Below are 21,893 nucleotides of genomic sequence, written 5' to 3' on the forward strand. Positions count from 1 at the left end.
CTGGGACCGGGACAACAAACTCAGGTTTGCAAACTCTGCGCTCCACGCTGCGCCGTGGGGGCTCGTGGAGCGACGAGAAACAGCGCTTCCCGGGCCAGCATGATGCTTGGGAAATGAGGAAAAAAAAATCAGCCACGGAGGGAAAAAAAAAAGGTAGGAAACGCCGAGTAGAGAGAGAGAGTCTTGCAGCCTCCCCTTTGTGCCGCATCAGGCGGGGGTGTGACCGAGTCCCCCCAGCACCCACCCTCCGGGTGCCACCCAATGGCTGCCGTGTGCTCGCACAGCCCCTCCCGCCCGCCCCGGCTGAGCGGGACCCGCCGCGACACTGCCCGCGCTGGCTCGCGCAGGCTGAAACATATAAAGGCTGTCAGCAGCTCCTCTGGCCAGAGGCTTCACAACCAGCACGGTTTTGTTCTCTGGGGGGTTGTAATAAGAGACACTTCTTCACAAAGGTTCATATCATCACATAGGAGAGAGTGCTATATATACTGGGAGAACAATAGACTCTGTTCTTTTTTTCTTGGTATTATCCAGAGGTAAGCCATTCAGTTCCATAAGTTTGCTTTGCATGCAGTTTTATCAATGCTCGTTACACTTGGTGAACTTAAGATTTGAATGCAATTTCTAAGATGTCCTGCTTTCATGTTGTATATGTTTTGTTTTGCCTACTGGTTTATCTCTGCCACATTGTGTCAAAACACTCCATGCCTATGGGGTAGGCATAGCCTAGGATGTATTTTTAATTTTTAGTAGAAAACATGATGTGAGGTTTCTTGCAGTCTCCCTATTTAAGATCTGTAGTGTGGTTTATGGACTGATTGGGTGTGATAGCACTGTCACTATTTCAGCAATACTACCAGCTCTGACCATGTACTTCAGAAGGATACTTCATCTGGTGTGTTGTAGTAAGACCATCATCACTTAATACAGTTATTGAAAATTGATCACCAACACGTGTTCTGCCTGGTTTGTTTTTATGATTGAGCTGACAGAATGATTTTTCTGGTCACAGCCTGCTTGTTCACTGTCTTGCTACACAGATGTACAGAATCACATCTTTGGTATCTTCTCTTCTACAGATTTGCTTTCTGCTGCCGTGACTTAAAGCAGAGTATCTCTGTGGCCAATCTGTCTCCTTTGGCCCCAAAATGACAGTAATTGCTGCAATCAGTTGTTCTCTCTTATTTTCCATTCTCTGTGAAACAAGTGCATTAGTGTTACCCAACTCCACTGACCTATTCCTGTCAGACAATAATTTCACTGACATCAAGACAGCTTTGGCAGCTCATCTGGACTCTGCAAAAATTCCCAAAGCCAGGCGGAAGCGCTACATTTCACAGAATGACATGATTGCCATTCTTGATTATCATAATCAAGTCAGAGGCAAAGTCTTCCCACCTGCTTCCAACATGGAATACATGGTAAGTGAACTGTTTATTTTGGAGTAAAACAAACTGTAAATCAGTGATCTGATTTTCTTAAACAAATTGTAATGGTTTAGTTAACTAAATAAATTTTTTAAAATCTATTATTGCTTACTAAAATGTTCTGTCCTTATGTTTTTCAACTGCATTAACTTCAGCAAGCAAAAGCTGAATACTGAACTCTGAACCTCTTACTTGCCCTGTTCAATTTTCATTTCCATGTGTAGTCCCAATGAAATAAGTGAAGTGGTGAGTTAACTGCTTGGTGGCCTGAAAATAGTGTGTGATCACATGCAACCGAAAGTGTTTAAAGTGCTGATCATTAGCCCCATAGTTTTTGTGGAGTACACTGAAAGTCATTGCCCTGATGTGGGCAAAAAGACACACAATGAACCTTTCTTATTTCACACATATTATGTATGGAAGCAATATGTAAGACTGTTTGCAAAGTAATTCATCTGTCTCCTCTTCATGTGTTTTTCTTACTGCATGTTTTCTGTGTTCACCTAATACCTTTATCTTTCCATCAAATGCAATGCTGCTTTTTAAGGTTTTTCTAGTATGTAGGATTTCAATGTGCTCAAAAAAAGTATGTGGCAGGCACATTTTCTCCTTATTGGAAAATACTTATAGGAAATTTCTGTTCCTGCAGGTATGGTAGAAGTTACACATTCTCTGTGATCTCACACTGCTTTAGCCCTACTGGCTGAAGCAGTATTTGCTACTTCGTGTTCCAACTTTGCATACATGCATAATGTGGGCCTCTAATATTAAACATAGGTTGTCCAACGATTTTTTTTTTACATTGTAATTGAGGTATTCACAGTGTTTTGAAAGTACAGACAAGTTGTGTCAGCACCATAATAAATGCTTAAAGACACAGTTTCTCATATGACAGCAGACAGTTAATAGGTTTGAGAAATAGGACACCATCAGCTTGACATAAAAAGGGGATATCAGTAATAACAGCTCCTCCTTTGTAGCAGCTAATGACTAACAATTTGGACATGTTTCTATCACAGATGTTACCTAAATCTGGATTTATTTCATCATATAATCTGTTTAGCATATCCCAGAAGCATCTCAGAATGCTGAGTGCTCTCAGAATATTGCAGGATGAAGACCATAGGCTGAGTTTGAAGTCTGATTAAGTGGAAAGGTCAGAGACAGAAAAGCCAGTGAGTGATCAGAAGTCAAGCTCAGTCATCACTTTCATTGCAGTGCTCTCCACTGATGTTTCCTTTGATTCTGTGTAAATAAACTTTGTTGTAATGTCTGAGGGAATGGCAGCCTACCATACCCTTCTTTGGCTTGTGTGTTTTAGAATTGTGCTCCTGCAGTTTGCTTAAGTGAAGCCAGCACCCTGTCCTATTCCCAAGGGTTTTGTAAGTGCCAGTGTTCTTAGCCTGTTCAGTAAGGAACCTTTGTAAATAGAAAGCAAGCTTCCCGGATTTTATTGAACTCATATACATAAAATGCCAAGATTTTATCTATATTGGTGGGTATTCTGCTGCAGCTTTGCTGCAACATAGATACAAAATCAAGATTGAAGTCATGCTCTTTACAGCTGTTCTTTTCCTGTTCTTTTCCTTGCCTTTCTTACTATTGCTTTTGCCAGTAGCAACCAGCCATAGGATGTACCTGTGTTCCTGGCAGCATCAGCCCCAACAGTAGCCTCAAGTGCAAGGACTGAAGGCTTTCTTTTACATTTGGTTTTCCAGTCTGAAAGTACTTTGTGACTTCATGCTGGAGAATTCAGATCAGCACCTCAAGCTATGTAGGTAATGAACCAGAGTGCAACTTGAGCTTGAATCCCCAAATGGCAGCCACCCCTCTGCCACCAATTCTCTTTGAAAATTGTCAAAGTTCTGTGTGCGTCCCATACAGAGCAAAAAATGCTCAGTGGGCAGCATCACACATGGTGTGCTCTGCCATCTGCATTGTGGTCATGGCACCATCTGTGGAACTTCTTACCTCTCTGACTGCAGAAGGATTTTGGTAGGGAGGCCTGGGAGATGACAGGGTGCTGTAAGCCATACTGAGACTGGAAACACCATTATCAGTAACTGAGTTTGATTTGTCCATTCTTTGGTCTCTGAATAATTTCAGTGTGTGGTGTGCAGCAGCTGTTGTGTCTTACAGGGATATGAAGTTGCTGCTGCTATATAAAAAAACATGTTATGTTTCTCAATACTTATTTTCATAAATAAGACAACAAACACATTATCATTAACAACAGACAACGTGCATTTGTGCTTGAAAGAACCTTACAGAGTGTGTGTTCCTTTCCTGAATATTATGGAAAAGTTCTGGAGTAGTGAAGAAAATGGCCTATCCCATTTTCCCTAACAATGACTAAAACGGATGTCACGTGTTAGAGAGCTGGAATTGCTTACAGATGCAGTAGATTGTGGAAATCTTTTTAAGTGTGTTGAAACACAGAAAAACTAAGCAGTTTTGAAGCACTAGAAAAATATATTTTTTCATCTTGTCTATGTTCACTGTCATAGTAAATTGTGTTTTGTTGTTTTTTCCTAATTCTTTTAGGAGCGGTTCTTCTCATTAATTACTGTATCACATTCTCACTTCTGTGCAGTTCCATTTGCTTTTATTTCCACCTCCCTGGTGGAAATAAAACCCCTTCAGGGTTTGGTTGCATGGTTTGGTTCTTCTGATTCCAGTTCTCCACACCCAACCTTTTTTGGGGCTTTTCTATTTGACACATTCTGTTCTCTCCCTGACAGTGTCTGTTTTTCACATGTTCAGTGCGGTTACAGGTACTTCAGACCCCTTGGGTGTTATTTTTCTCTGCCCTTACTGTCTTGAAGGTCTATGTACTGTAGGACTTTGGATAAGAGGTCTTGAAGAACAGCTTTAAATGCACATGTGTTAGGCAGGGGAAGTTCAGATAAGCAGTGCTGGGAAGTGTTCTAGTTCTCTTTGGAAGACGTGGGTCTGAGTGTTGTTGCATGCAGCCCCCCATGAAAGCAGACAGCTGGGGAGTCAAACATGGTGGGAGGCATTGTATCAGTCCCCAGGGAAAGAAACTGGTGTGTCTTGTACCAGTTACACTTTGGTAAGTCTTTCTGTTGGGACATTGGCACCCAATGTGTTAGATTTTAAAGTAGCCTTCCTTTTGGTTCTGGTTGTGGAGGTACTGATGCCTTCAACTAGAAGTTTTTCTACAGGTACAAATCTAGTCAGCGTATATGTAAAAGAAAATGAAAGAAAGCAAGAACTTCCAGGACTGTAATTCAGAATTAGTGAGTCTTTTTTTAAATTTGGACCTTTTTCTTCCTCATCCTGAGAAAGTCTTTGCTTGTGCTTTAAAAGCTGAGGGCATACCTGCAGAAAGAAAGATGACACCATACATCTGGCCTGACAAAGGGTGAAAATCATCTTGTCTTTACATATTTTTTGTGGAGAAAGCAGAAAGATTCCATAAAATTCATGATTCAGAAAAAGTGAGGTGTAGAGTTGCCAGCAGCTGTCTAGTGTGAAAAGTATGAACATCTGTAGTTCCACTGGAAGCATGTGAATGAAGAAATCCCTTTTTCTGAATGCTAATTCTGTATTATAGAGACCAGTGTTACCTTTCTGGAACATCTCAGCTACTTGGTAGGCCAGTAAATATTTTCAAGATATTGCAAACTGAAATTTGAGTCTCATAAAAAGTCTTTTAATGTGCATTGGCACTACCTTTAGGCTTCCAAAACATTCATTCATGAAATATCTGTTCCTATGAGGATCAGAAGTTATTTTTACCTACAGTCATTCCCACTTGAGACCAGTTTCTTGAAAGTCTGTATGGTCTTTGTTGTATCCCACATCACTGTGTTTGTGCAAAAGCTGTTCAAGCAGGTGCTTATGTACAGACATGCTCTTTAAAGCTTTGCATGCAGAAGCAGTAACTTATATAAGTGGGCCTTGATGAGCACTGAGCACCATCCTCCATGGCATTCCCATGCAAAATGGTAAAATCTGTTTGATTTAAGAATTCTTTAAGGTGATCTGAATAAGTTGTTGAAGAGCCATAGCAAAGTCCAGTCATGAGTAGTTTCATTGCTGGCTCTGCAAGAATGAGTCCTGAGCCCAGTATGGGTCAACATAGTCATTAGTGGGCTGGCAGTAGCATGTCTGAATTATAATAGAGGGGGCAGGATTGCATACTCAAAAATATGTTTGTGGAATGCTGGCTGAAGATTTTAAGTGCAAGAAGTGCTCTAGAAAAACTCGAGCTTTCTTATGTACCAAAGATGTTCAGACAGAGTTTCAGTTCTTTTTTGTTCAGTAACTGCACTTTTATATTTGGAAAAGTCTGCCCCTGGTTAAATTTTGTCACTTTGACTCACTTTGTAGAACTCAAAGTAGTAAAAGATTTCCAGACTAGCCTGAAATGAGTTAGTTTAGCTACTCAGGAGTTATTTTGTGTTTCTCATGAGCTGATGGCTCAGGAACTGGAAGAGAACAGAGAATTTCAGCATATTAATTTCTAGTAAATCCACATAAAAGACCATAATAGACTAAACAAAGGAAACGACCTATTGTTGTAGAAGAAAAGTAGTTGTGTTCAAAAAGAAGCTCCTGTAGTCCTGTGAAGGAGTCCACGTGTGTCCTGCTGGAAATATGTACGCTCTGTGTGGCCCAGGAATGACTCTCTTTGCCGAGGTAATGTATTTGGATACTTCCTGTCCCAGAAAATTTGCAGGTAACTCCAAAGTCAGGTCAGAGAAGAAAGGTATAACCCAGTTAGTGCTCACAAATGCAAATAACTTCCTTATTATTTCACTTCTAAGTTTGAAAGTCTTGATAAAATTCTTTTGCTGTCAAGGTGATCTTGAAAATATTCTGTGAATATGCAGTAAGTGATAGGTAAGACAAAGTCAGAAAAACCCCAACAAACCTACTTCAAGTTTTCCCAAGTTCTGCTTAATACCGAAAGCCTTTTGTATGGACATGGAAAGAGTGAGTTAGGTTTTCTCTCCAATTCAATAGCATTTCTCATAAATAAACTTCTCAACCTGTTTACCTATTTTTTTATTTTTTTTTTGTTTTCATTGTGGTTTCTTACAGACCATTCTAAATCTTTAAGGACATTTTGTTCTTGAGTCATTTGCCCTGGCTTATTTACATGGTCCCACTGAAATCATACATGTCTGTGAGTAAGGATTGCAGGGCTAGTTCCTTCAAGATTTATGTCTAATGAGTTGGACGGAGTCTCTTAATCCATGTACTTTATCCCTGGCCTGTTGCAGGACTTCCTTCTGCATTACATACATATGGTTTTCATCTTGTCTACTCTTGAACACATATAGTGATGCTGTCTCAGTCACATCTCTTGGCAAATATTTTACCTTAAGAATAGAAATTATTTCCAAATGTCTAACTTAAATATTTCCCTCTAAAGCTCAGATAATTAATCTCTCTATGCATTTTTAAACTGCCAATAGAATTTCTGTCCTTGTTCATTTCAAAAAATTACCCTTTACATATTTACTGACAGTTTTCTTGGCATTAAGATGCAATTATTTTCCTCAATTTGCATGTGCATGTCAATAAAATACTTCTGCATATTGGATCAAATTACAGTTGCACTCCATTTACAGTTCCTTAGTTAAATTAGTGAACAAGACCCTTGGATGTCAAAGAAGATTAGGCCCATCATTTTAACTGTGCATGTCTAACTGCCATAATGCAATGAAGAATTTACTGTAGACGTTACTGGCAGCATACTTTTCCATTCAGTAGCCCTGTTCTCTTAAATCCTGTATACATAGTGAAGTTTGAAATAAAGTAACCAGATGACAAGTCAGGTTGCAAGGTTCTTGATATGCTTTTCATCATGCTAGAGCACAAAATAAATGCAAGTGTAGTCCCCCTCAGTCTTCAGGCAGATGAGAGCTCAAGATGCTTGGAGGTTCTCCAGTGTGGGGCTCCTGTCCCAGTCTGCCATGGCTTTTAGCTTGCTCCTTGCTGGGAATTCACAAGTGAGGTAAGAACAAATGAGAAAGGGGTACAATGGTGGAATGTGTTCACTGGTTCCAGTTTCTGCCTCCCACCACTCAATTTTCTGTTTAGCCAATTAATGTCCCTGCTCCCTAGTGCCATAACCCAGCACCAGGAATATCTGGAGATCATGGGCAAATGAATTCTGGAATAGTGATCCTCTCAGATAATTAAAATAATATGGAGGGAACTGATGTGGTTCACATGGTTACAGTTAATGGTGTCTGTCTGCATCACAGCCTGGAAAGGAAGCAGTTGTTTCACAGCAACAGCAACTCAGCCTTTTTCTGCAGTGGAGGCACAACATGGCAGCTGACAGAGAGAAAGCAGGAGTAAATGGAGCTTACTTTTTGCTGATTTTGGCATAATAGACTTACCTAGCTCTCTTTTGCCTCACAGGTGAGTTCAGGCGCTTACGTATTTCCTAGAGCACCACTGTCAGTAATGCAGCACTGAACTGCTTGGCTATCACTGGGTGTTGCCCATTTTTTCTGCAGTTTCATTGACAGAAAACTAGAAAAGCCTGTTCAGTCTCAGTAACTGGTGTTCATCTAGGGTCAAATCCAAGTGGATGTTACTGATAAGAAGTACAAAAGCCATCTGTTATGTTCAGAGTGAATGATAAAAGACCTTTTCAAGAGTTGAATGGAAAAGACCCTTCCTAGAAAGCACTTCTTGAAAAATCTGAAGAACTTCCCAAAAATGCTGTTGTTGATAAAATTTTGTGGAAAAGAGTGGCTGTGTTAAACTTGCTTTGGTACTAGAGCTCTGTTCCAATTTTTATGGATAACAATTTTAAAACATCCATCTTGATGGTGTTTTAGAAAAGAATATTTACATTATTTAAATTTAGTATTAGCAGAAAGCCTTCTAGGAGTTTAAACAAACAAAAAACAACTTAATAAAGTCTCAGATAGAAAAGCAGCCTGCCCAGGGGCCTTGGAATTCGACATTCCTTTATTATTAAATGTAGCACCTCTTGAACTTCTTGGCTAAAAACAGAGACAGGGCATTTTTCACAAGAATCTTGATCCAAAGTACACAATACTTTGTTTCATACATGAATGGAGATGATAGTAACCTCAAACCTCTCAACGTTTTTGTCCTCTTTCTCTACCTGAAAAGATAAATAGTCTATCACAGGTCTGTGAAAATGTGTATCCTAGAGGCAGCAACAGATGGAAGCCCCAGGATAGCCCCTTGCTTGCTTTTTGTGCACAGAACCTTCAGCTCAGGCTCCTCCATGTATGAATGCATCTGCAAGTTCCCTGGGATGGGGTTTGAGGTCTATTTAAATGAAACTGAGATTTAACTGGCTTTGTGCATCTATCTATCTATCTGTCAGTGATATCTGTTTATCTGTATCAATAGAAAGAATCTTAAATTGAGCTTTCCTTTTCTGAGAATAAAGAACTATTGTTCTTATTCTTTGTTCTGCAAAAGAGGAAGCTTCTATGTGTTTTCTTTTAAGTCATGCTGTCATACCTTTCAGCTAGAGCTACTTAGAAAATAGTAAATATTTTCTTTGTGAACTTTTAAAGAAATTAAGAACATTTTTCCTTTTGATGGAAAGCTTCAGTGGTTAATAACAAAGAAAAGCAGAATGTATATTTTTTTCCTGTATGTAAGAGAAATGAAACATCACAAAATAAATAAATTTTCATTCACATCTTGTGTTTCTAAGAAAATACAATTTGTTCTGATCATATTTAAAATGATAGAGGTCAGACACGCTCCTTTTCAGACTTCTGACCAGTTGTCAGGGTGACACGGAGCTTGAGTTTGGTCCTTTTTGTTACCACTTCTAAGATAAGCTGTTGCCAATTAAAATAGTCCTTGCAGTAGGTTAGAAAAGCACTGAATATTTTAAGATATATAGCTGTGATATTTAACTTTTCCAAAAGCTAAACAAATAATAGCATATCAGAGAAGCTTATTGTTATTAAATCTGACAGCATACCAATTTTCTTTATTTCTTATTGTCTGAAAACCTGATGCCCAACATGAAAGGAAGTTCAAACAACATTTAGAAGAAAAAAAATTGACTAGTAACAGCAGTAAATCTACAAATTATAGCCCTTTGTGTTTGCACCATGTAGACACTCAGGAATATAAGCTTCTATGTAAAACACAGGCTTGAATTTTCATAAGAAAAGTATTTCTGGCAGTGAGGTTTCTTGGGAATATGTCTGGTGATGCCTGGATTGAGCCAGACCTTCTACTATTGAGCCCTTCAGAAGTGTGACTCAGATGTTTGGAGGTTTGCATATATGAGAGTAAATTTACTATAAAGCATTGCACAGTTTTACTTTGAGTTGCAGTGGATTGTTGGACAAGCAGCTTGTTGTATTAACCCTCCATTTATTTGCAGAAGAATGACATACGTTGCTGTGATTCCCATCCAGATATTTTTTCTCTAGAGGGTAGACTGGAAATTTTCTGTGTAAACTTTTTAATTATTACTTAATGCACGTGAGAAAGTACCTGCATGTGTGGTAGGCACCAATTACAATATACATACAAAAGTTTCTAACAGGTGGCTGTTGAGATAAAAAAACCAAAAACATTCTTAGAGAGACACAGCCTAAAGTCCAAATGATCTCAGAGCCTAAATAAATATATAAGTTTTGCCACATCTCTGTGTAAGTTCCAATGAGCTCATATGTTTTCATCACACAGTACGTATTGAAAAAAGTGGGAGCAAGAAGATGAGACTCTGTCAGTCATTCTGCTGTGAAAGCATGCAGGCAGAAGGGCTGTTGGGTTGTTTTATTAAGCTTTCTGCCAGATTTGGGGTAGTGGACGTGGTGGGAGGTCCTACAGAAAGTTTCTAAACTTGAAAATGCTGCATGTCTGACCATATGAAAGGGAAGGGGAGCAAAGGGCTCCTGTGTGCCCTGCGCGCTGCTGTGGGATTTAAGACGGGTGCCGCACGCGTGAGTGCGAGCGGTGCAAGGCTGAGTGACCCGTGAGGACAGGACCTGTGTGCTGGAGGGTAGCAGCCTACATCTGCTAATCCACTCTGGGACTTGCACAAGCAGCTGTGGAATGCAGCTGCACAGATGGACTGGACATGTTGGATTTCATCCCTTGGCTTCACAGTGTTTTTTATCACAAGAAGAAATTGCTTGAGTCAAGGTTTTCTTCTTTCTCAATTGCTGCCATTCTGGAAGTAAGAGCTTTTGATCTTCAGCTAGGCAAACAAAGAGAAGCAGGGGGCTACTGGAGAGTAAAACAATATGTTTGAGGTGGAAAGGCTATTTTTTAACTGATTATTGCTAAAAGAAGGTCGTACTGGCCATCTTTCTGAGATGCCTGAGTTGCTGTAGATCTGTTTGTGTGAAATAACAATCTGAATATCACTAATATGAACCCACAGTAAACATATATAAATGAAAAGCAATATGCCAAGACTGGGAAAAAATTTGTCACTTTTTATTGCTTCAAAATGTAGCAGTGTTGCCATGCAGCCCCCTTCAAATTGCATATCCCAGTATTTCATTTGCTATCTCTTCATGTAGCTGGACTTGTGTAAAGAAGCTGTTGCAGAAGGGAGTGGTTAAAACAGTGAACTTCACCTGTTTGCTCTGGATCTGTGTTCACATCTCTACCCAGTGTTTGTCACTTCAGCTGTACAGTTGATGGCAGCCAGCTGAGGGTCTGGTTGCACCACAGCTGTCCTGGCACTATGGGCAGCAGCCCTGACTCAGGGAACTCCCAGGAGGGTAATGAGTGGCCAGGATGTGTATGTTTTGCTTAAAGTACTTGTTTTACCATTGGGAAATATGCATAGTATTATCTTAGCTGATATGTCATTTAAAAAAAACCCACAACAAACAGACCAAACACAAACAATGAGGCACTGAGTGCTGCTGCTGGTATTTAGTAGCCAGAACAATGCTCTGCTGAGGTTCTCTTGTGCTCTTTTGCAAGTTAGGAGGGCTTCCAGTTACTGGCAAAAAAAATGCGCTGGGAAAGATTAAAGATCATAATGGCGAAAGAAGAATTAAAACATAGGTTTGGATTGGTTGTTTTACAATGATCATTAGCACAGTCCTTAGGCTACCAGGTAAAAACATATCTTTATGGACTCCACAATTAGCCCACATCTTCTATCTCACAATCTGTCCACTTTGAGGGAAGGAGCACAGCTACTTACCAGATTTTTTCCATATTTTCTTTGTGACAATGAGGGCTGTAAATTTAAGTGGTTCCATAAACATCCAGTCTACCCACAGATAACCACACAGAATGGGAACATAATAAATACAGTGTATGGCTGTGTATTCTGTTCCCTTTGCATTTAGATCAAAATTTTTGCTATCTGTTGCCATTAATAATAATTTCAGACTACTTGTAGAGATGAGGAGAGGTCATTGTCATTTGAGTGATTGGGTTTGTCTCCTAAGACATTTCTTGAGCAGAATGTCAAGAAAAAGTTGCTCCATTTAAATGATTGAGGATTACAATTCTGCCTGCAATGAAAATGAGCAGAAACATGTTTCTAAGTACAGGTTATAGTTAAAAATTGTTATGTACACAATTCCTTAAATTAAAACATAGGTATCAAAGTAGAAAGGGAACAGCCAATTATTTTTCAACAAATGTTGTGGACAGATCATTGGAATATTGTAGTTGTTTTGTTTCTTTTTCATCATCAGAATGTTTATTCAGCTTCACCATTGTTTTAATACATAAGAACATAGTTGTTCCAGGACCGAGACCTCCATTTCCAACCAAGCACAAAAGGACAACTTCACCCTTTTTACATGGAAATTATCTAACAGCTGAGATACAGCTATAGAAACAGCTATAAAAAAGCAACTGTGACCCACAATATTAAAAGGCTTTCCTTGGTGAAGGAAGCCCACTTTTTGGGTTTCAAGAAATTTCATTCAATATGAAAGAGACTTTATTTTACACTCTATTGCTTATTACACATTGTGGGGATTAAATATTTTACTATTTGTTTACAGAGGGAAACAAGCAAAATCTCGGATGAAATTCTGGCTCACTGGCAAAATTCCTGCTGATTTTATTAGTGCTAAGATTTTACTCTTAACTCTTAGCAATCACATGCTGTGTGAGTGCAGAGAACACTCCAGACCTGCCTCATGAAGTGGTCTCAGATGTTGAAACTCCCCATGTAGAAACAGTGTCCTGTTCCTTGAGATGTTGTTTGGAAGTGTTGTTTTGCAGGGAGCAGTACAGAGAGCACAGTCAGAGAGCTTTCTAGGAAAATAATCTTCGGCTCAAGAAAGAAAAATAAATTGGCCAAAGGATGTTCATTTCAAGTTGTTAGTGGCAGTGTGGTGACAGGCTTTAACTCTATTGTGGCTCAGTTAGACCCGGTTGAGAAGTGGGAAGGTTTCCATGCTGGACTGAATCAGTGATCTGGAGTTTGGGGGGCATCTTTATACTGGATAGAATGTGACTTCTTCCTCACTACTTGCAACCTAGCAAATGAAGATTAGCTGTCCCCAGGGAGTGGATGATCATATTTTGGCACTGGGAGTTTGCATGATGAGCATTTCAGGATGAGTCACCTTCTTAGATCTTAACCCACTGAGTATGGAAATATTTTTCCTTTTTCTTTTTTACAATTTTGTGTTCATGTCAGGCAGCTTTATTGGATGTGTTTAATAGGAACACTGCATTGCCCATATTTCAGTTTGTAGTTTTGTTTACCACTCAGTTTCTTTTAAATTCTTTGCTAATTAGCTTGAGCTTTTTAATTTCTCCTTGTACAGAAACTGTCCCTCTCACTTTCAAGTTACTTCAGTTTCTCTTTCTAGGATATATTTGCATTTCTTGGTATACTATTTATCTATGTACACATAATGAAACCACATGGCTTTAAAATCAAAATGTCTTTGCTCTGTTCTCTTACATGCCCAAAACAGGGGGTCTGAACTCTGATAAAAGTTAGTACAACTGTGGACTCAGGATCAGACTTTTTTTTAAAAGGGTGAACTAATCTCAGTCTCTTATAATAGTTTGGTTCACAATGAGATAATATTTTTCACTTTCAGCCTTTATTAATTCTTTGCCTTTTTATAGAAGCATAGAATGGTTTGGGTTGGACAGAATCTTAAAGATCATCCAGTTACAACCCTTCTGCCATAGGCAGGAGCTAGACTAGTTTGCTCACAGTTCCATCCAGCTTTGAACACTTCCAGGGATGGGGCATCCACAACTTCTCTGGGCAACTTGTTTCATTGCCTCACCAGCCTCACACCAAAGAATTTCTTCCTAATATCCAATCTAAACCTAGCCCCTTCAGCTTTAAGCCATACTCTCTTGTCCTACCACTTGACCCCAGTGCAATAAATCTCTTTTCCAGAACCTTTTTGTAGGTTCACTTCAGGTGCTGAAAGACTCTATAAGATCTCCCTTATGTATTCTCTTCTACTGGTGATCATCTAGAGCTATTCCTAGAAGGACTGAGACCACTTTTTCATCTGAAAAAATGAAGTTAATAAGGAAGGTGAGGCAATCAACTCCTCCCATGAAACACAAGTGATTTACATTGCTGTAGGGGACTCTGTAGAGGCTTTTCACCAGTCTGCTAATAAAGGAATGGAGGAAATTTAAAGATTCTACTTATGCACCCCTCCCCCTTATCCCTTAGTCAGTAGTTATTTTCCTTCTCCTTGTCTATTTTTTTATGTTTGCCAAAAATTTTATCTGTCCAGAGTGGGATCAAGACTGAATACATAATGGAAAGCAGAGTGCACTATACATGACAAACTCACAACATTTTAACTGAGTTAGAAACAACACTTCAAAACTTTACCAATTCAGTGTTGCAGATGATTCCTGATAACCAGAAATGAAGCTGAAGAGAAGAAAAAGTGAACTAGGAATGCCCTTGCTGTCCAAGGCAGGAACTGTACCTTGCTTAGAGAGTGTTAATAGTGAAAACCCAGTGAAGAAAATTCTTCACATTTTTTTCAAACACCTAACATGCTATTTTGCGAGGCAGTTCAGTACACAAAAATGTGCTGGGTGGAAGTCAGGATGTTGGCGCTCTTTGTGTGAACACGGCACACGTTTAGATTACTGTGGGAGTGCAGACAGGGCACTTGGGAGCAAGCACGCAAACCTCATGTTCAGCCTCCTGGCAGGAGCACTCGTGCCAGAAGTGTGATTAATCCCAGCAAAGGAGGGTGTTTATAGGGTGTCACAGTCCTGGCAGAGCAGCCCCTTATGGATGCACACCAGGCAGATGTGTTTGGACCCATGTGCTGGATCCGTGAGCTCCTCTGCTCCCCTGGGCCTGGGCAGGCTCCAAACACTGGCTGTGGCCCCAGCCTCTCAGGCACACTCCCCAGACACTCTTTTATGTTTGTACCTACTCTTTAAGCCCTCTTTTTGGGACCACTGCTGTACCACAGGGGTTATAAAGGGGTTTTTATACACCGGCCACATGCAGCTAGTAAACTTAATGGCAGAGATACAAAGCAGACGAAATGTCTATGCACAGTTTTCTTCACCTTGGGCCCTAGAGCATATCCTGGGTTTTGCATTTTTTTATCTCCAACTCCTCCAAGAAACACCCATAATTTTTCAGGGCTGAAGTCTAACAAAGTAAGACTTGAAGCCAGTTCTCTGGCTTGAAGAGTATTCCTGTGTAGCATGCTTCTTCTTAGGACTTCTGTCTTTTGTCCTAGCAATTTGATTTCACTTCGTCCTAGAATTTTTCTGAGCAGGTGTAAAATAGGCCTTCTCTTCTTTATGCACCACCCATTTTACCATCCCTAAGTTGGGTCCACTTGAATGGAAAAATGATTTCTGTTAAGGAGAATGTACTGGTCTCCATTGTGCTTCTTCATCTTTAATAGAGGAGGTACCTTATCCACTTCATATTTGCAAAAGCTTGGTTCAATGGTCTAGCAATTTCATAACATTTACTAAATTTTGTCCTTCTCACTGAGAGAAATTTCACAAAGTATTAGAGTCAGGGCATGAATTATTGTCCTAGTCAATGGCCCATCTTTTCACTCTTCAGGTTTGTGAAATTAAAACTGAATTCAGTTTTAAAAATTATTATTAGCTCATAATACAGAAAATATTTGTGATGTGGGCCACTTTATCTTTTTGCTAAGTTAATTTGTGACTTTGCCTCTTATTTCATGCCTTAAGAGCATACTCTTTATTTTGTAACCATTCAAGATATGTGAGTTTGTGTTTGTGTTTAAAAAGCACTGATGGTCTACATAAACAATTTTACCACATTCTGTTCTGCCTTTCTACTTGTAATTCACTACAACTATCCTGCACCTAAACACTCTAAGAAGGGTATTCCAAATATACATGTAATTCCAGAATCTACAGCCTACTTGGGTATCCTTTAAACACTAAGATATATTAAGATTTGTGTGCTCTTGTAATGTAACAGTGAGATATCTTTATCAGGAGTTCCAGTGGTGCTGTAGTTTCTGTTGTCAGTATCTCCATTATTTCTGAGACAAACCTGTTTTGCTGTGGAGAAAACAGCAGAGTTACAAATCAAGCATGTAATTGAGCAGGCAAAGCATATAAAGGAGACAGTGTTTAAGTTCACTTGTCATGTTCCAAACATTGGAGAACTTAAGAAGTCAAGTTGTCTGTTCTTACAGAGCTGTTATCTTTTTTATATCAGGCAGTGAGCAATGCCAGTTCCTGTGCAGAATAAAGTAGTGAAATCAATACTGTACCTGGAAACTGTCCATAGTCTTTGCCTTTGTGGAATCCCTTTCTTGACCTTGTGACCTCAAATATGAAGAGCTGCCACATGCATTGGCTCTGGCTATAGATACTTCTGAGGTCCTGTTTCAAATGTGTTGGGGGGTTGTGGGGTATGTAATACCTATGCTGAATTGTTCTTCCTTGTGTTCTCTCCTTCACTTTCTATCGAGTCCCAGCCAACATTTCACTCCTCTCCACACATGGATCTCATCAACATAGAAGGAAAATGGTAGGAGAATGCCTGTTTGGTGAAGGGCTTTTCCAGAAAAAAAGGGAGAGATCAGAATACTTGGCTTCCTCTAATGATACGGGCAGGAATTCTGTCCAGCAATAAGGCAAATCCCACTGGATTCTGTACATGCTGCTCCACAGTTCTCTTCTTATTTCCTGATCTGATGTATCATGATAGTATATTTGCGAGTTAAGGTACTTGCTTCTTTTGTTCTAGCACTATGATCATTATATACTTTTTTCTGTTCTACTGTTAAGGATACTTTATTTTGTCTACTTTATTTTGTCAGGTTTGGGATGAAACTCTTGCCAAATCTGCTGAGGCTTGGGCTGCTACTTGCATTTGGGACCATGGTCCTTCCTATCTTCTGAGATTTTTGGGCCAGAACCTGTCTGTAAGAACTGGAAGGTAAGAAGTTACACTACAAAGCAATTATTTTGTCAGTATTTGAGCAATCCAGATCTTGGATAGATGCAAGTGTCATCCAGTATTCTACATCTATATCTGTAGAATACATCTCTATCTGCCAGTGTTCGTTTGGCTCAAGAATATTATTGCTTAATACTGTGACCCTGGTGATGTGAAGCAAAATCTAAAATGACATGTTTTTCTTTCTTTTCTTTCCAGGTATCGATCTATTCTCCAGCTGGTAAAACCATGGTATGATGAGGTGAAAGATTATGCTTTCCCTTATCCTCAAGATTGCAACCCTAGGTGCCCGATGAGATGTTATGGACCCATGTGCACCCATTACACACAGGTTATATAAATTTCCTCTATTCAAAATCTCATGTCCAAAGCTAAACTTTCCTATGATGTATTTATACCCCTCTCTCTCAAATAAATGTATGTGTGTATCTATAAATATATGTATATGTATATTCCTTTTCAATTTGGTCTTCACCAATAATAAATATTTATTCAGATGGTTTGGGCCACTTCCAATCGTATAGGCTGCGCAATCCACACATGCCACAATATGAACGTCTGGGGATCAGTTTGGCGGCGAGCTGTTTACTTGGTATGCAACTATGCCCCAAAGTGAGTTGCTCTCCTTTATTTTTGTTAATTTTTATATTTTGTGCACATTTTGGTCCTCTCTTAGGACTGCTTACTCCTTTTTCGGCAGCATGGCCTCTCTTTGCGCTTTTTCTGTGGGCTGCTCTTTTGTTCAAGCTTTCCATGTGAACATATGGAAATGTATGACTCCAGTGTACAAGGAGGAAAAGGAATTAGCTTGATGTGTGTGGAACAAAACAAAAAACTGGTTTTCTGTTATTGCTGTTGTTATTATTATTTATTATTATTATTATTATTATTATTATTATTATTATTATTATTATTATTATTATTATTATTATTATTATTATTATTATTATTATTATTTTCTTCCTTCTTTGTGCTGACTTCACTTTACTTTGAATTCCTTACTTCTTCACTCTTTTATAGATAGGCATGGTGGACTAGACTTCCTCAGGTAAGCAATCCCACCGTAGATCAGGCTCTTGATTTACTGACAGGTGGGCCTTTGCAAACCTTATGAAATTCAGTAAGGCCAAATACACCTAGACTGGGTTAATCCAAGCACAGGTACAGGCTGGCTAGAGAACGAATTGATAACAGCTCTAAGGAGGACTTGTGGGTGTTTGTAGATGAAAAGCTCAGTATGACTTATCAATGTCAATATCATATTATCAATATGACTTATCAGGGCATTCATGCAGCCCAGAAACCCAACCATAGCCTGGGCTGCATCAAGAGAGATGTGCCCAGCAGGTGATTCTTTTCCTCTACTTTGCTCTCCATCTGAAAAGCTGCATCCAATTCTGTCTTTGTTAGCACAAGAAATACATGGAGCTGTTTGAGCAGGTCCAGAGGAGAGCCATCAAGTTGATCAGGGCTAGAATAGCTCATTTATGAAGGCAGGCTGAGAGAGTTGGGGCTGTTCAGCCTGGAAAGGAGAAGGCTCCAGAGAGACCTTGTATCAACCTATTGGTACCTAAAGGGGCCTTACAAGAAAGCTGGAGAGGGACTTTTCACAAGGGCATGTAGTGATAGGGGGAATGGCCTTAGCTTAAGGTGGGTAGGTTTGGATGAGACATTAGGAAGAAGTCCTTTGCTGTGAGGGTGGTGAGTCACTGGAACAGTTTACCCAGAGAGGTTGTGGACTCCCCATCCATGGAAGCATTCAACACCAGACAGGACGGGGTTCTGTGCACCCTGGTCTAGTGAGAGGTTCCCTTCCTGTGGCAATGGGTTTGGAACTCGTTTGTCTGTAAGGTTCCTTCCAACCCAAACCATTTTGTAATTCATTCTTTGATGCATGTTGTTGCCCACAGGATACCTTTGCTTATGACCATGCTAGCATTGCTTTCATATGAAGTCCATCAGCCTAAGCACCATGTGTGCAAATCTATGTCATCGTGCCTTCCATATAAGGGTCTGTTAAAATACAACTCACAGACACCCATAGGTGGCCATATATCCCATAACTTGCAGAGGTCGGTGTAACGTTGAAATGCAGAAATTAATTTTCTACCAGCATTTTCTAAACATCATCCCAAGCTTGCCTTTGGGTGCAGAATGAGTCAGTACAGTGTGGCTCTGGGAGAGTTTCAATTGGCAGTCTGGTTTGCACCACTGTTGCAAAAGCTGCACAGACAGTGTAAGTGGCTGCTTGCTCTGACTGTGTACTGGGCAAAGACACAGTTCTGTATAGGAACCTGAGTATGATTAACTGAGCATGTTTTCCATAAAAATTCTTGGTGGCACAGGTCCATTTGTGGTAAAGAATATGCAAGAATATGTCATTACTGTAGCTGTTACATGAGTAAAAAGAATTTTTAAAGGTTTTGCAACTGAAAAAGAGAGGATTTTGTAAGAAAATTTACTTGGGGAAAAAACCACCTTTGGAAATCAAGGAGATTTCTCTGTCCTTTTGTCTTTAATATCTACTGGAAAAGGATGGTAAGAAGTGAATGTGAGGGAACAAAGAATAGGCAGGAAAGACTCTATCTGACTTATAGCTCCACAACATGGACAAGATGAAATCAAAGATTCTAAGACAATTTTTTAATGTATCCTAATTTGAAAAAAAAAATAAAATTATAAGCTTTCTGGAATACTTACCTCATTTTCATATATTGGAATAAAATGGATTTATACATTAGGCATTTTTGGAAACTAATTTAGTATTTGTGTATCAGCTAGCAATGAATTAATGACATTTTATATTTTCTAAATCTAAAAATCCCACAGCTTCTCAAACAGCTAACCAAAGCTTGAAGTTGCAACCTCTTTCTCTGTGTGTGATATTGAGCACACCTTTCAGTCATAGGAAGTGGAATCAGGATTTTCACATCTACTTCTTGCAGGGTCACAAAAATTATATTGAGTGATCTTCCCTGGATTAATCTTGTATTTCTAGATTTAATTGAGTTGAGGACATTGGGCTTAGGGTCCTTGGGCAGACACAGAAGTCTCTTTGCTACTCAATAAAGTCTGTGTCCTTCTGAGTAACCAGCACACCAGAAACTCCTCTAAAGAGGAAGGGAGTGAATATTACAGCCCCAATCTGAGTTACTAAGATTGGAATTTGGCAAAGATTTAGGATTTAGAACTCCAGTAATTTTCACTGATGCCATGCTGTAAAATGGAAAAATATTTATGCTTCTGAAATGAGTGCAAACCCCCTTAAGTTAAGGAGGATGATTGCAGTTTAGAAAGGCCCCAGATTATCCAGCATTCTCACCAAATCTGCCACGTGTTGCATAGAAAATGAAGCAGAAAGCAGTTTTGAGCAAACTCCGAATTTCCATATCTGTTATCAGACTAAATATATTTCCTGAGCACTTAGTCTGCTGTACTCATTTGGAAGAGAAGTAGGAATGAGCAAATTATTTGAGATTCCTATTTTCTTCCAAGGCACAACCCAGACTAAGGCTTTTGATCCAGTGTTACTGGCTGGGAGGTGGGGAATGACAAAATGTTTCATAAATAATTGCATTACTCACTGCTATTCCACGTCACATGCAAACTAAAGGAAAGTTCTCTGCTCTGTGAGACATAACATTTAAATAAAAATCTAATTTTAACTTTCTGCCTACATCATGAGTGTTACATGATTCTCTAAAAGTCTGTGGTTCACATAAACCCCTTTAAGCCTGGATGTGTTTTTCAGATGTTCCTTGATGTTTCAGAGTTACCTCTTTTCATCTGATCACTCTCCAGACTTTGTACCCCTTTATCCCTAGGGTCTATTGCACACCTCTATTTACTAAGCACTCTACTTCTCCTCTCATTTGCATCTGTGAGACCTCTGGAAATGCCCCAGTCCAGTTCCTTTTAATAGTTTTTTATTTTCCTTGTTCTCTAATCATGAATTCAGCCTCAGAGCTTCACAATGTGAATCTAGGTTGGTGCAACCTAAGAGTAAGATTTCACTCAGTTTGTTCATCCATCTTCCAAGCACAAGCTTTTAAGATAACTGCCAGAGAAAAACGTGCTCAAGGAAAACCTTGCACCATTTCTTATTTTGCTATTTTTCATAACTATAGATCCCCAGTAAAAAATACTCTGTCATGGGATCAGAGAACCAAAAATCACTTTGATGTAGCAAAACCAAGAAGACTGGGACTTCACCACTGAGACTAAAGGAGTTGGAATGGATATTGCTAGCCTGGATTCACATGGTCATTTTCCTGCTCTTTCTTGGGAATTGCTAGATCAATGTTTATCAGTAGACTACAGCAATAAACTAATATCATGTTTTTAGTAACAGAGCATTTATGGGATATCAATGGAGACATTAACTTTAATCACTCAAAACATGTATGGTTGATGATTTTTTTTTTCTTCCACTCTGAATTTATTAAGCATTCTATTTCATTTTTTATTTTCAGGGGGAATTGGATTGGAGAAGCACCATATAAAGTTGGAGTTCCATGTTCAGCTTGTCCTCCAAGCTATGGAGGTTCTTGTATTGACAATCTTTGTTTCCCAGGAGTAACATCAAACTACTTATACTGGTTTAAATAAGTTAAGGTTAACATTATTTTAAAGAAAACCCACAGATGAGTAAGAAGAACCTTGTGTATTGAATTTTGCACATATTATATATAGAGAGATATTGTAATAATACTCTGATATTTTCTTTTTGTATGCTTTTGTATAATTAGCTTTCAAAGTACAGTATAATTTGGTTTTAACACTTTGGGATTTAAGACTCACATTATCCCTTTCAGATTAACATTTTTTTAAAGGAGAACAAACTCATTTTAATCTTAGAAAGTGTAGCTTCCTGAAGATTAGATTATAGTAAAAGTACATCAGAAGACAGAATATTACTTCCTTTTAAAAGTAATAACTCTAGAAAGAGAAGGGCCATTGTTTAATACTGTGCTTTAAAAATGGAGTTTGACATGCTAAGGAACAAATTGTCCTCACACTCCCAATGGTTCCTCCTGTTTACACCTGTGCTTTCACCTGCAATGTCAGTGGGA

At 39.2% G+C, this 21,893-nt stretch overlaps 1 protein-coding gene across 1 annotated transcript; it reads left to right on the forward strand.

Moving 5' to 3' along the window:
* Positions 1–1,148: 1,148 nt before the first annotated feature.
* On the forward strand, positions 1,149–21,429 carry PI15 (peptidase inhibitor 15). The gene is made up of 5 exons (XM_066547217.1): positions 1,149–1,421; positions 16,682–16,800; positions 17,020–17,152; positions 17,318–17,433; positions 21,294–21,429. The coding sequence occupies exons 1-5, from the start codon at positions 1,149–1,151 to the stop codon at positions 21,427–21,429; spliced, it is 777 nt and encodes a 258-aa protein (XP_066403314.1).
* Positions 21,430–21,893: the final 464 nt, after the last annotated feature.

This window comes from Molothrus aeneus, chromosome 1 (assembly GCF_037042795.1).
Source record: "Molothrus aeneus isolate 106 chromosome 1, BPBGC_Maene_1.0, whole genome shotgun sequence".
NCBI lineage: Eukaryota > Metazoa > Chordata > Aves > Passeriformes > Icteridae > Molothrus > Molothrus aeneus.

Coding starts and splice junctions, on each gene's coding strand:
- PI15 (XM_066547217.1), top strand. CDS start 1,149: ATGACAGTAATTGCTGCAATCAGTTGTTCTCTCTTATTTTCCATTCTC. Junction 16,801..17,019: donor CTGTCTGTAAGAACTGGAAG/GTAAGAAGTTAC, acceptor TTTTCTTTCCAG/GTATCGATCTATTCTCCAGC. Junction 17,434..21,293: donor GTATGCAACTATGCCCCAAA/GTGAGTTGCTCT, acceptor TTTTATTTTCAG/GGGGAATTGGATTGGAGAAG.